This window comes from Paramormyrops kingsleyae, chromosome 24, assembly GCF_048594095.1.
Source record: "Paramormyrops kingsleyae isolate MSU_618 chromosome 24, PKINGS_0.4, whole genome shotgun sequence".
NCBI lineage: Eukaryota > Metazoa > Chordata > Actinopteri > Osteoglossiformes > Mormyridae > Paramormyrops > Paramormyrops kingsleyae.
The window spans coordinates 4348089-4361775 of NC_132820.1; the positions used below are offsets into that span (position 1 = coordinate 4348089).

General features: G+C 49.1%; 1 protein-coding gene across 9 annotated transcripts in view; it reads right to left on the bottom strand.

The window, feature by feature from the left end:
- ankhd1 (ankyrin repeat and KH domain containing 1) overlaps positions 1-13687 on the bottom strand; it is a 30298-nt gene that overhangs the window by 9600 nt on the left and 7011 nt on the right. For 5 of the 9 annotated variants that reach the window (XM_072706881.1, XM_072706880.1, XM_072706879.1 and 2 more), the window contains exons 2-14: positions 9437-9590; positions 4545-4701; positions 4277-4439; positions 4039-4186; positions 3662-3895; positions 3478-3572; positions 2987-3224; positions 2563-2754; positions 2019-2128; positions 1840-1927; positions 851-978; positions 608-751; positions 196-298 (exon numbers count right to left, since the gene is read on the bottom strand). In XM_072706881.1, coding sequence (XP_072562982.1) covers positions 196-298; positions 608-751; positions 851-978; positions 1840-1927; positions 2019-2128; positions 2563-2754; positions 2987-3224; positions 3478-3572; positions 3662-3895; positions 4039-4186; positions 4277-4439; positions 4545-4701; positions 9437-9590 — 1954 coding nt within the window. The remainder of the gene's footprint in view (positions 1-195; positions 299-607; positions 752-850; positions 979-1839; positions 1928-2018; positions 2129-2562; positions 2755-2986; positions 3225-3477; positions 3573-3661; positions 3896-4038; positions 4187-4276; positions 4440-4544; positions 4702-9436; positions 9591-13687) is intronic. The other 4 variants (XM_072706882.1, XM_072706875.1, XM_072706878.1 and 1 more) reach the window with 3 other exon arrangements.

Consider the following 13687-nt stretch of genomic DNA (forward strand, 5'->3'; position numbering starts at 1 on the left):
TTCAATCTATCAATGGTCAATATAGACAGAAGAGCTTTGCAAAACAAACATAGGTAGGTGTTTTGATGAAATGCCCAGGACGTTGAGAGAGCGAGTGCAGGTGGGGGAAGATCGATTAGGCAGGTTGCAGGAGGAACCTAAATGGAAGTTTGCAGTTTGCTCCTCGGACCACATTTCTCGGCTGAGGCGGCTGACCTTTGCTTGTGACGGGTGGGGGGGTGCTGACGGTGGAGGGGACTCTGTCGGGCTCCTGTGGGGGGACCACCATGGCCAGGGCCTGGAATGGAACTCGGGGAACCTGGCGGGGGAAGGAGGAACAGCATCACCTCATGGCAACACATGCATCTAACACCCCACCTAAAAGGGGTTACACAGGGGCGTGGCTAAAGGGGCAGTGACCCTAGATTAAAGTTGATTAGCTCCGTCCCCTGTCACTCACACACTCAAAACATATCATTAGCTAATAGGGTTATCCCCTCTGTATGAATTACTGCCCCTCTTATGCATGTCACCTGAAAGAAGAAAAAAAAAAAAAAAACTAAAATGGCCCCCCTGCCACACCCAAACTGTGCTGCAGGATGGAGCAAAAGCAGCCCCAGGAACCTACCTGAGATGCATCATGAGAGGGGGGAGTGAGCTGGGACAGGTCAGGCGCGGGGACGGACAGGATGTTGTTGGGGTAGTCGAGGAGGTAGGAGACCACACTGGTGTGGCCGCCCTTAGCAGCTTCGATGAGCATGGTGGAGCTGTCCTGCGGATAGAGCGGCACTCAGTCCCACTACAGGCGACTCTCCATCTTTATAACCACGCCCGATTAGAGAAGCCGAACAAGGAAGACCGGCGTGCGCACCTTCAGTCTGTGGGTGGGGTCGGCCCCGTGGGCCAGTAGTAGCTCTACCACGGCCAGGTGGCCCCCCGCGCAGGCCAGCGACACCACCGTGTGGTCATTGTTGGCGGTGGCACGGTTCACGTTGGCACCTGCCAGGGGATGGTGTGAGGGGGCATTGTCAAACCCAGGGACAGAGAGAGGCAGTGACACAGAGACCGACACAGAGACCGACACAGAGACCGACACAGAGACCGACACAGAGACCGACACAGAGACCGACACAGAGACCGACACAGAGACCGACACAGAGACCGACACAGAGACCGACACAGAGACCGACACAGAGACCGACACACAGACCGACAGACTTCCTGTTCCCTTTATACACAGATCTCAGAATTCATATCAATGCCAAATATCACAGCACTAAGCTGACAGGGTCATATGGGATTTTCAGAGGCACAAACAAACTGTTGTTTACTGGGAGGTGCGGAAGAGGACAAATGGCTTTTTACATTACAAATACTACATTATTTAAGTTACACTTCCATTCTTTGTATTAGATACAGAACTTAAGAGAATAATTTGTAACTCAAACGAGTATGACAGGTTTTTCCCCTTACATATCTACTCTAGTCAAACAACAATTTTACTCCTCATTTCCCAGCAGCGGTAAGTAGGATGACCAGATAATCCATGTCAGAGAGGACACTTTTAGCTAGGACAGGATTTGTAAACTACCATTTCAATCAAAAGGACCTGGATTTCACAATTATTGTGGTGTCAGTCTCCTACAATGCATGTCACTGTTAATGTTGATGTGAAACAGCTGGATGAATCTTTCAGTCAAGGAAACAAACCAGTCAAAGCACAAGAAGAGCTGAACTATTTAGCCAAAGACAGGAGCTTTTGGGTTTAAGGTAGTTTGTAAAAGCTGAAGTAGCTCAAAGTGTCCAGGATGACATGGATTAACTGGTCACCCTATGTTAAGGTGGCATGTGACAGCGTACCTTTACTGATGAGGAACTGGACGGTACACAAGTGTCCCGCCCTGGCTGCCTTCATCAGGGGGGTCCGGCCACCCTCCGATTCATGCTCCTGTGGGGGCACGCAGGTCCGACAGTGTTAACGGCTCAGAAATGGAAAAGACGCAGGAGGAAGAGAAGACAGAGGGAAGGCGCCGTCCTACCAGGTCAGCCCCGGTCTGCAGCAGCACATCCGCCACATCGGTGTGGCCGTTCTCGCACGCGTACGTCAGAGCCGTGTCTCCTGTAGCTGTGGTGGCATGCACGTTCGCCCCTGGTGGTAAAACAGTTAATTACTACAGGTGTGAATCACAGGTGAGACGGCCAGACAGTGGCCAGGAACCTCAGGCAGCTGCTAGCGCTTATTCCCCCGAGTACTGGGTTTATTTTCAGCCCAGCGGAAGGCCGTAGCCAGTTAAGCATCCTGCTCTGTAACTATCTCTGTTCTCCACACCCTGAAGGCCACAGGGAGACTCGCGGGATATTGTAGCTCCTCTCCCCACCGGCTCTGCCTACGCGCGACCGGAGCGTACATGCAGCAGCCAGGCAGAGCAGAGCTACGATAAACCCACGTGTAGCAGCAGATCGGAGCCCATTAATATCCCAGCACTGCGAATTTCCCAGGCAGAGACTCTGATGCACGCTGGGCCTGCAGGCACAGTGAGGAGAAACAGCAGGCCCCAGCGGCACAGCCCAGCTCCGGCTCACCTGCGGCCAGCAGGTACTTGACAAGCTCGAGGTGACCCTCCTGCGCGGCCTCCATCAGCGGCGTGGAGCAGCCCAGCTCGATGTCAGCGCCCGTCTTGATGAGGAAGTCGGCCACCTCCAGGAAGCCTCCGCAGCAGGCCAGCGTCAGCGCCGTCTCCTGGGTCTCCTCCGTCTGTGCGTTGATATTTGCCCCTAGGAGGGGGAGGTCAAAGGATGTTCACGCCGACTAAAGAACGACAAACTATTTACTGACTGCAATAAAGTGTCAGAATATATTAACACAAAGCAAATGCACAGACAAGCACTTCACAAAGGTGACTGAAAGTTTACATCATGAAATAAGACACCAGCTCCAAGCCGGCGATACATTTCCCTCTATAGCTCCATTCCAGGCAACACCAAACGATCACAGATCTGTGCTCACCCTGGGCCAGCAGCAGCGCCACCATCTCTTCGTGGCCTTCGCGGGCCGCCTCCATCAGCGGTGTGTAGCCCTCGTCGTTGACCTCCTCCAGGTTGGCCCCGCGCTCGATGAGCAGAGCGGCCAGCTCCACGTGGCCCCCGCAGGCTGCCAGCGTCAGCGGAGACTCGAATGAGTCTGCCGGCATGTTCACCTGCGCCCCGCTGTCCAGGAGCAGGCGCGCCACCTCCACATGCCCATCCTGAGTGAGCAGAGGCATGCTGGGATTGGCCTGGGCCCCCACCGCGTGTGTGCGTGTGTGAATTTATCATTGAATGTAGCAGGATTCCCTCAGTCTTGGTGTGTGTGTGTGTGTGTGTGTGTGTGTGTGTGTGTGTGTGTGAGAGGGAGGGAGGGAGGGAGGGAGAGAGAGAGAGAGAGAGAGAGAGAGAGAGAGAGAGAGAGAGAAAGAAAATTTGGGGAGTTCCCCCTCCACATCCACCCCAAAGCCTCACCATACAAGCCTCCATCAACGCCGTGTGCATCTCGTCTGTCTTGTGCTCCTGGTCGGCACCAGCTTCCAGCAAGAAGCGCACCATCTCCAGGTGTCCTGCAGGGGGCGATGGAGAGCAAACGGCATTAGGGACATGGTGGCCCTCGCCCTCCCTCCCCCAGCCAATGGGAGAGCAGCAGTGGCACCTTTGTAGCAGGCCAGCGTGAGTGCGCTCTCCTTGAACTCGTTGGAGTGCGTGTTGATGCCAGCGCCGTACTCCAGCAGCACGCGGGCCACCTCCACGTGACCAGCGCTCGCTGCCTCCATCAGCGGTGTGTGCCCGTTCTCATTGTGGTCCTCTATGTTGGCGCCTTCCTTCAGGAGCACCTTCACCACGTCCACGAAGCCACCAGCGCATGCGTACGTCAGTGCTGTGTTGCCTGCGGAACCAAGGCCTGCATTAGCTCCTCCGGGCCTCTGGAGAGTACTGTTCTGATGACGCAGCGTTCTTAAGACAGATCATCATGATATTCTATCACACGAAATAACACATCGACAGGGACCAGATGCTTGAGACGCCTACCTGTGGAGGACTGGGCGTTGACGTCCGCATTGTGCACCAGGAGCAGCTTCACGATGTCGACGTAGCCGCCACTGGCTGCGGCCATGAGCGGCGTGATGTCCCCCTTGATCCCCCTGTCCTCGACGTTGGCGTGCATGGCCAGTAGGACCTACAGGACGCAAGGAAAGTCGGACCTAGGAGGACAGGGAGGGCCAGAGCACAAAGACCAGGGGGGCGAGCCTGGCATGTAGAAACGTACCTGTGCCAATTCATAGTAGCCGGCGGAACAGGCCAGGCACAGCAGGCTCTCGCCCTCCTCCGTGTGCTCGTTGACGCTGCGTCCCTCGTCCAGCAACTTCCTCACGGCGTTGACGTCCCCGTCCGAACAGGCCTCCGCCAAGCTACGGCTGAAAATAACCAAACTGCTACACTTACCGGGACTGCACTGGGGCGCCCTCTTCACAGCTCACAGGGCCGCGAGGCCCCGCAACGGCCAATGGCAGGCGGGAGATGGTGCAGATACATACTTGTCGGCCTGGCCGGCGTTGAGCGTGTTCTCGGCCCTCATGCGCGTGAGGGCGGCGGCGGCCTCGTCCAGCGCACAGCTCACCGACGACGTCAGGCGGCGCAGCACTTCGGGATCTGCGAAGGCTTTACCGTCCGCGGTGGACAGTTTACCGATGCCTTCAGCATTAGAGCGCACGGGGTGGGGGAGGTTCAAATCCATATGGCGGTTCACACCAAGCAGCATCCATGGTTAGGGGGGGAAAAAAACACACACACACACAAACACACAAGCTTGGGTTATGTCCAAACCATGCCACACGTTAGCTCTACCCCCCTCTCCACCTCAAACAGGAAGTAGACCCAAGGCACATTGACCTAATGTGACCTAGAACAAAGTACTGCCCACCCCCATCCTATGCTTCCAATGGTACAGCCAAGCTACACATTGTACTGCAAATAGTACCAGCTGACAAAACACCAGATACAGTCGAACCTCGGTACAACGTACCTCGTTTATAACATTTACACCAATACAACGTTCAAATTTCAATGTCCCGAATTCGCGTAATGAATTATTCCATTTGCCGGTATCGCTTAGAACGTACACCTTTACAACGTAAACTTCGATATAACGTATGATTTTCTGAGGAAAATAGGCAAACTGACCTTCATTACAACGTACAGCCTCATCTTCCAAGCGCGCGCACAATTCAGAATCGGCTGTTGCCGGCCATCTACATCGCTTAGCAACGCCTAACTGTATGAACCTATTCTCACAAAGCATTCCACGCCGGCCGGACTCCTTGCATGCAGCCCCCGTTTTTTCATGGTTTTGCATGGTGTCATGGTATCGAAATTTATTTCAGCCAATTGAATCATACAGGTGCATAATTTCGGTTTGACATTAGGTTCCAGTAAGGCGATTTGAACGATAAGCCGGCAGTGGATTTTGCGTTGTCGGCCGTCTATGAGTAACTGATATTAACCTAGTTTGAAGAATATAGTTCCTATTCAGAATAGGAACTATATTCTTCAAACTACACAAGCTGTATGTCAGTGTCAACTTGAGGAGTGTTTTATAAAAGTTTTTTTATATACATTTTGTGTTCTATCATTCATTTTGAGGGACTTGGTTACAACGTACTATGGTTATAACGTACAAATTCTTAATGTCCCCCGAGGTACGTTGTAACGAAGTTCGACTGTACCTCAGAACAAAATGAGCCTCAAATGAGCCTTTATTTTACAGGGTTCCCCCAATTCTGGCAGAATAAATTTTCCAAAACTTTTCCAGTACCATAAGAAAATTTTCCAAAACCCACAAGTTTGTAAAACTAAATTAGATAGAACAGGAGTTGTACAAGGCAGTTAGATTGACTTCCGCTCGTACATTTCCGTTAGCATGTCTAACAGACCGAAAAGACTATATGAATATATAAGTTCAAGAAGAAATCTCATTGCCAGAACTTCGAAAAAGCTATTATCAAGCAAGCACTGTTATACAACATACTTAACATAACTTAACACACTTCATACATACAACTGAAGCCATTCAGGGCAAATTGCTCAAGAATTCCGCTTCCCCTCCTAGACTGGATTACATTCGATTCCTCTTTCCTGGCCACTGGTGGGCAATTCAGGAGAAGGCAACTGCACAGTCCAGGAGCACGTTTAATATCAATCAGAGAATGTGTTTGTGAGCAGCTGAAAGGGCATATGTTGGTTCACTCACATGCACACAAATACAGCTTCATAAAGTGTAGGCACTAACTTTATGCCAATGCTGAGTCAGGACAATGGATGTTGCTGCCTTGTGTAAATCTACTGTTCGTGTGTGGGACACTTCATTTTATGCTGTAAACCGCCCCCAGACCTGTGACACTGGACTGGGCCTCCCCAGGGTAGGTTATGCAGTATGGCTGTAACAGTACACATATTCTGCCGCTATTTAATATTTTCAGTTTGAAACAAATAAAAAAGGAATACACTTCTGGACATGGAAGCAACATACATGTACAAGTAGATGTTATGCTAATTGCGGCTGTGAGTCGGTCACGGTTAATGGTGGCTACAGTCGGTCACGGTTAATGGTGGCTACAGTCGGTCACGGTTAATGCTGGCTACAGTCGGTCACGGTTAATGCTGGCTACAGTCGGTCACGGTTAATGCTGGCTACAGTCGGTCACGGTTAATGCTGGCTACAGTCGGTCACGGTTAATGCTGGCTACAGTCGGTCACGGTTAATGCTGGCTACAGTCGGTCACGGTTAATGGTGGCTACAGTCGGTCACGGTTAATGGTGGCTACAGTCGGTCACGGTTAATGCTGGCTACAGTCGGTCACGGTTAATGCTGGCTACAGTCGGTCACGGTTAATGCTGGCTACAGTCGGTCATAATTTGGTGGCTTGGGAACATTTCGGTTTCCCAATAAAATTAAGGTTGTTAGGATATATTTAATTTTTTTCTATTTTATATATTTTTACATTGTGCAATGAAGCGTTTTGTTATTCAGACACATCCATGTCAGACACATTGCATTTGGTTTACAACTGTTCCTAACTGCATTTGTGTTTGCAGTTTTAATACATTTCAAAAATTCTGTTGTGTGCCATTATACCCCTGGCAGGCTCGTCCTGCAGCGCCCTCTACAACAGGCGCAGATAATGCGATAACATGACTGCGCGCAACAGCAGCGAGACCCACTGCCGCACACCAGCAGTGCTCGCTCCAGTTTGCTCGCGCCCGAAGGAGCCCAAGCAGGTTACAAAAGTGCAGCTTGCGGGCAGCTGTTGATCGTTGGCACGGGTCACAGCCGGCCGCCTTCCTCTTAGTGGGTGACCCACTAAGGCTGAAAGCAGAAAGTCCAGGCGGAGAAGGTAAACACGGCCTCCAAACCGCTTCTCAGCAAGCCTGCCCGCTTCGTCGAGATGTTCGGGTCATCGAAAAACACGACGGTGACCTCCAAAAGGCGAGGGTACGAAGACACCGCGTGTATTACGCGGAGAAGCTGGACTGCTCTCCGGTGTCCAGAAAACGCATCTTAGCACCAAACACCCCACACGGCACTCAAAGGTGAAATTTCATTACACAAATACAAATCCAGCAAGGGGACAGAACCAAGGAAACGTGTTACGTTCACACTGGAGTGGCTAGTAAAAATGTAACAAATGTCAGACGGTTTCAATATTCATTCAGGGCTTTATTTGTTTTAAAGACCTTCGAAGGAAATAAAAAAAAACTGTCCAGTGCAGGAAGAACTTCTGATTTTCCTGTCAGGCGCCTTAAGTCATACACACCTAGCTGATATTCATCAACATTACAATTTACACGTGCAAGCCAAGCCTTTTCCCGCATGCGATATGAACTCTGCTTAACGGGAGGGTAGCTATGACAAGTTACTTCACCCGGACTACTGCAGCAAACTGCCTCAGTGAGCAATACAGCCATTACAATGGACTACTTAAGCCTGCGTCTTTCACATGCTGCCAGGGCAGGTGATCCCCAGCGATATCACTTCACGATTATATGGTGCATGCACAATAATCACCAGGGCTTCAGATGATGGGTGTAAACATCTGTCCGGATGCCGGCTTTTCAGTACTACACGGACATTCACTTGCACCCACAATTTCGCAAGCAGATTAGTAGGGTGCCTAAAATATTAATGAGAGGCATATTGTAACGCCCAAAAAAATTCAGTTAGCGGAGCGAGACACATGCTACCGTTTTGGTAAATCATGGAGGCGAGAAGCACCGAAGTGCTGGCAAAGAAAGGGGCAGCCCAGCAGCCACAACATCCTTAAAAAGGGGAGATATTGTGGGTAAACAAGGTAAGAAAAGGCTGGTTGTGAGGCGGTTCTTTTTGTAGTTTAATGGCCGAAAGGTTTATTAAACTAGAATTTGGCAGAAGTATACGGAATACAAGACTTTGGACATCACAGAATGAATCTCATTAATATTTAAGGTGCACTGCTAATCTGCTTACTAAATTGTAGGCTTAAGTAAACGTCCATATAGTACCAAAAAGCCGGCGTCTGGACAGATGTTTACGTCCGTCATCTGAAGCCCTGGTGATTATTGCACATGCGCTGTACAATCGCGATGTGATATCCTGCAGCCCTAATCTTCACTAAACGCCAAGCACTGCATTAAAAATTCCAGAAACTCAGCACCATATCTAGGACAGTATATGCTACACTGCCAGACAGACTTTGACAACACTGGGAATTCATACACACAATGGGACCATCTTCTCAATACAAATTAAACAAAGATCAACAGGAAACAGGAGTGCCTCAGCTTATGATAACATGGTCAGAAAAATGCTGATTAACACCACATATAGCCTCACACTGAATACGAGTATAATCAGAAGAGAAACAAGCTACTGTGACATTAAAGGTCACATTCTTCTCTCATCAAGAAAGGGCCACAGCTCTTTGGCTATGTAACATGCCTTGGGGTTTAAAGAACTTTGTCTATTCATGGACACAAACTTCACTGAGGCTGGGAGGAAGGTATGAACAACCGAATGGAACTTCGGGAGAACGTTACGGCAAACTACCCACAGACTCGAAGCTTTGACATAACACACAGGTAAATGTTAAGACAAACGCATTCTAAAGCGGTAAATGTCACACGTTAACGGCAAGCAACAGTTAAGTTAAGGCTCACAGCAGGACAAACGTGACAGAAGTAACTCAACACAGTGTCAAAGAATCGGCATGCGTTACACATTTCTCTAGGTAGACTCGGGTCAAGAGGGAATTTAAATGGTCTTTGACAATCTGTCCATTGAGCTGTATAATGTCAGCCTGGGAGACAATTCCTTAACTAGTACAGCAAGAAAACAACCATATGACATGTGCTGTGACACTAGTTCACCGTTCTTGTCTTTCGTGCAGAAACGTACCGGCGGCCTCCAGCAGGGCCTCCAGCCTGGCCTGCGTCTCGGGGTCGACGGTGCGCAGGTCGGCGCCGTCGGCTGCGCTGGACAGCAGGAGCTCGGAGGCCGTCTTCAGCATGGGGTTGTCAAGGTCCTCCTGATCCAGTATGAAAGACTCAACCTGAGAGGGGGGAGGGAGGGGCGGAGTTTAATGGGATTCCAGTCAGAACCACAACCTGGGAACGCCGAGCGATGGCCAGTTGCAGAGTAGTTAGATCTAAAGGACGGCAGATCTGGGGGGGAAGGGAAGTATGGTGGCTGGTGAGGCCAAAAGTCAGTTTGCTAATAAAAATTATGCAATGACAAATGTATTACCTTTATACACCTAAATTTTAAACTCGATAAAATTCATTGAATGCCTATATAGGAACCAAATGCAACACACATAAGGAATATAATTACTCAGAGCTCTCTTCTGTTTGTAAAAGAAAAAAAAAAGGGTTTCAGGCAAATGGCTTGAGGACAGGAAAGCCTCAAGTCAATCAATACAACAGGAGAAAAGTTAGCATGTTGCTAATAACCAAATAGCATTAAGCAGCTAGGCAGTACGGTCAGCTCCTGCTACATTCTAACCAGCCCTGAGCGACGGAGACACGGGGACACCATTTCACAGGCAGCCTGCCCCTCTCCCCCGTCATGTGACCCAAGCAGCTGTGAATTGCCGAGGCCCTGAGCCCCGGCGGTATTAGCGCTAATGCGAGCCGATCAGCCACTCCCCTCCGTCGACCCCCACACAGCCCTGAGCCGCAGAGCAGCATACCGCAACATGCTGCTCGCCGTCGAGCTACCCGGAGACCTTTAAGGGCTTGGATCGAGTCAAGAGTCGCATCGCAGCTCCTTTTCATGGGGGGAATGCAACTGTGCCACACTTATCGATTACACTATAGCTATCGCCCCCCCCCCCCCTCTTTTCAACAAAACTCCCCAAAGACAGCACCCCCTATCCTTGCTGAGGCCTAAGACAGCAGACCCACCCCACCCTCAAACATCTCCCACATCAGGACTGACGTCACGACCTCCTCCGCATGGATGTCAGCACAAGGTAACGGCTGTCCAGCTAGTATCAGAACAACCACCTCAGCAGAAGAGACTTGGAGAACAGGTCCAAAGTCAAGGTCACCAGAAAGGAACCTCCAGGCAAACGTTGGCACCAGTCGCAACATCTCAGCACCCCTCATTCCTGGAGCTATCTCCTGGCACATACCCTTGGTAAAAAGAAAACAGGCCGAACGTTCGGTTCTCTGTTCTATCTGCGGTTTCAGAGGCAGCACCTGCCATTGCGGACACTCCAAAGGCATGGGAGACTGCAGTATCCATCTGTCCCCGAGCTCCACGGGCAGCAGACGGTCACCGAGAGCTTCCTCTCCATACAGGCAAAGCAGAGACTCCCCTTAACGAGAACCAACGCGACTGCAATCTCCGATAACCTTTATCAGAGGAACGGATCAGAACACCACAGATTCTTTTAGTTCCTGGTGAGAGATTGCTCGCACGTGTCCAAGGATATTTCACTACGCGGGTCTCAATGTCGTTTTAATGCTGATACAGCCCATTTGAGTCCCAGAGATGCAACCATAACCAAACAGGAGCGAGAACGAATACGGAACAGATCAGTTCTCTGAAAAGCAGCACTTTCTGAAGCCCGATCACGAACAGGAACAAGATACATCTATTTCTTTACCAGTGGTTTGCATAAATGAAAGCAGCCAAATATTTAACAACTCAAGTACTAAAAAGGTTGAATAAAAAGGTCATACGACTAAACATCACAGATGTCAGTTCCTTGACATTAGAAACCTTTGGACCAAACAATGCCAAAATGCTTATTTTTAAAAAATGGAAAAAAAAAAAATCAAAATAAGCACTATATACACAACAACAAAAAAACCATGATGTAGTCTACTGTCAAAAAACACTCAGGAATGGCTACATAAGTCACTGAACCGGTGTTAGAATATGCCATTCTAGTGTGTTACACATTCTAAGTTTCTAGAGTGTGCAGTCTAGTTTTTTTTACATGGAAATTCAGGTACCCTGTTTGAACGACTGATTCACAAACACTTTTATACCTTAAGATGGCAGCTGCTCATCTGAAAAGAGGATGTTGCAGCAAAGAGAAGGGAGGGATGACTAAAGACAGGAAGGTCAGACTGCCACTGATGGACACGCATGGAGGAATGAAACACCTTCAAAAGGCCATGCTGGTGCTACCAGAGGCTGGTTCGAGAAAAGCTGTTTGAGAGGCAAACCCTTTTCCGTCAGCATGAGGTACCGTCAAAGGCTTAAACCTGTGCTTCACTTTTGGCGCTTTTCCACTGGCATACAGGAACCAGGCCGTACCCGAGCCATACCGTGAGGTGAGACTAGTTACAGCACGGTTTCAGCTCGATTTGGGTTTCCACTGCAGAAGGGTCGGCTCGGTAAAGGTGTTGCCGGGTTTGGAGAGCGATAGTGAGGTGCTTATTTACTGTTCACATGGTGTACAGTATGATGTAGTATGTGCTAATTACCGGTAGCAAGTCTGAGAGAATCGCCATCTTATGTTAGCATGTAATGCTAGAGGAATTTGCAAATGTGCTTAAATTTGCATTACAAATCCATTCAGTTCAGCTGCTCTGCAGTACTTTAAGTGGGAGATTGGAAATTTTCATGTTCTGAGTTACTGAGAATGCACAATGAAATAAATCGCGATGTGCTAGTAAGCAGGGCTAGATCAGCATGGGTACGGTACGGCTCCGATAACTTGCAATGGAAATCCATCAGTTGGCGGTACGGCTCAGTTCTTGGTGCCAGTGGAAAACTGCCAAGAACCAGCTAAAAATCTCCCAGTGTTCACTGCACCACCTTGTCAGTGAATCATAAAATAATGGCTTCTGCTTTATTAAAGCACTTTCATCCGACTTAACAGTATAATAATAAAGGTTACACCACTTGCACATGTATTTCCTGCTAATACACAAAGGCAACCTAAGGTGATCACTTTAGGGAGATGGTCTGCTCAACAACTTTCAGGTTTTTAATGCATGGGACTGCTTACTATAGGAAGTCACAATACAACATGGCAAGATCACACTTTAAAATGCTTCCTGTTTCACGTTTTTGGCAAATATAGTTATATACATCAATTAAATAATGTTAAAACTCAATTCCTTTTAAAATGATATGATCTAAAGCAAAAGTGAGTGAAATGCAATGCATTGATTAAAATGAATTTTAATGACATTCTAAGAGTAGAGATTTCAAATCAGTACACCCTATTCAGACCAATCCCCCCCCCCCCCCCAAGAAAAAAGGTCCTAAGATATGTTCAACTAGCTAAGGCTAAAGGAACAGAAATGCAGTCGTCGTCACTGCAATACAAGCAGCCATGCTTCAGAAATTGGCTTAAATTTCAGTATTTATAAGAAACAGCTGGATTTAGAATCCCGTGTAAAGATGCAGCTTCTGAGAGACGCATACAGTCGAAAGTGACTCGCTCGTCTACCCCTCCTCTCTCACCGGATATCACCACCAGCCTTCCCATAAATGGACAGCTTCGATTTATGACAAGTCAGCGAGCGACTAATATGCAAGTTCTATGGAAGAGAGAGACGCGACTGAGCCCCGCGCGTGAAAACCCGTTCCAGCAAGATCTGTCATTGCTACGGTGGCCATGATGACGTTTACCATTGGCTCATGTGCTGGAGGGAGCTCATATTCACTTGGCCCGGAGTCACATGGCACAGAGAGTGGTGACAGGACGGTCACCTCCTAGACTCATGGGGTAGGTCTTTGGAGACATTTTCCACATACTTCCCGCTGCACAGACCACCCCACCCACCTCACACTCTCAGTAACATAAGGAACGTATTAAGCAGCATTACTACATTTATTTCATAACAGTGAGCCTTGTAGACCTTCTCTGACCTTACCCTTCCATACTCAAGACACCACTTATAGCACACTGCAGCATGTGGTGAATTTCCATGTGAATAATCAACAGCGAGAAACTGGCACAAGCGTGACCCGGCAGCCAACAGTGTGATTAAACACCCCTATCACCAACTGAGAAACGGGAGGAACCCACACAGACAAACACACCGCACACATAACATGGCAAGCAGTCAACGCACACCGGTCCTCGCTTCTCTGACTCCGCCTCCCAGCCTGCGATGATATCATAGGGGCGGCGTGGTTGTGAAATGCAAAAACCATGCAGAGACAGATTAAAGGGTGGGA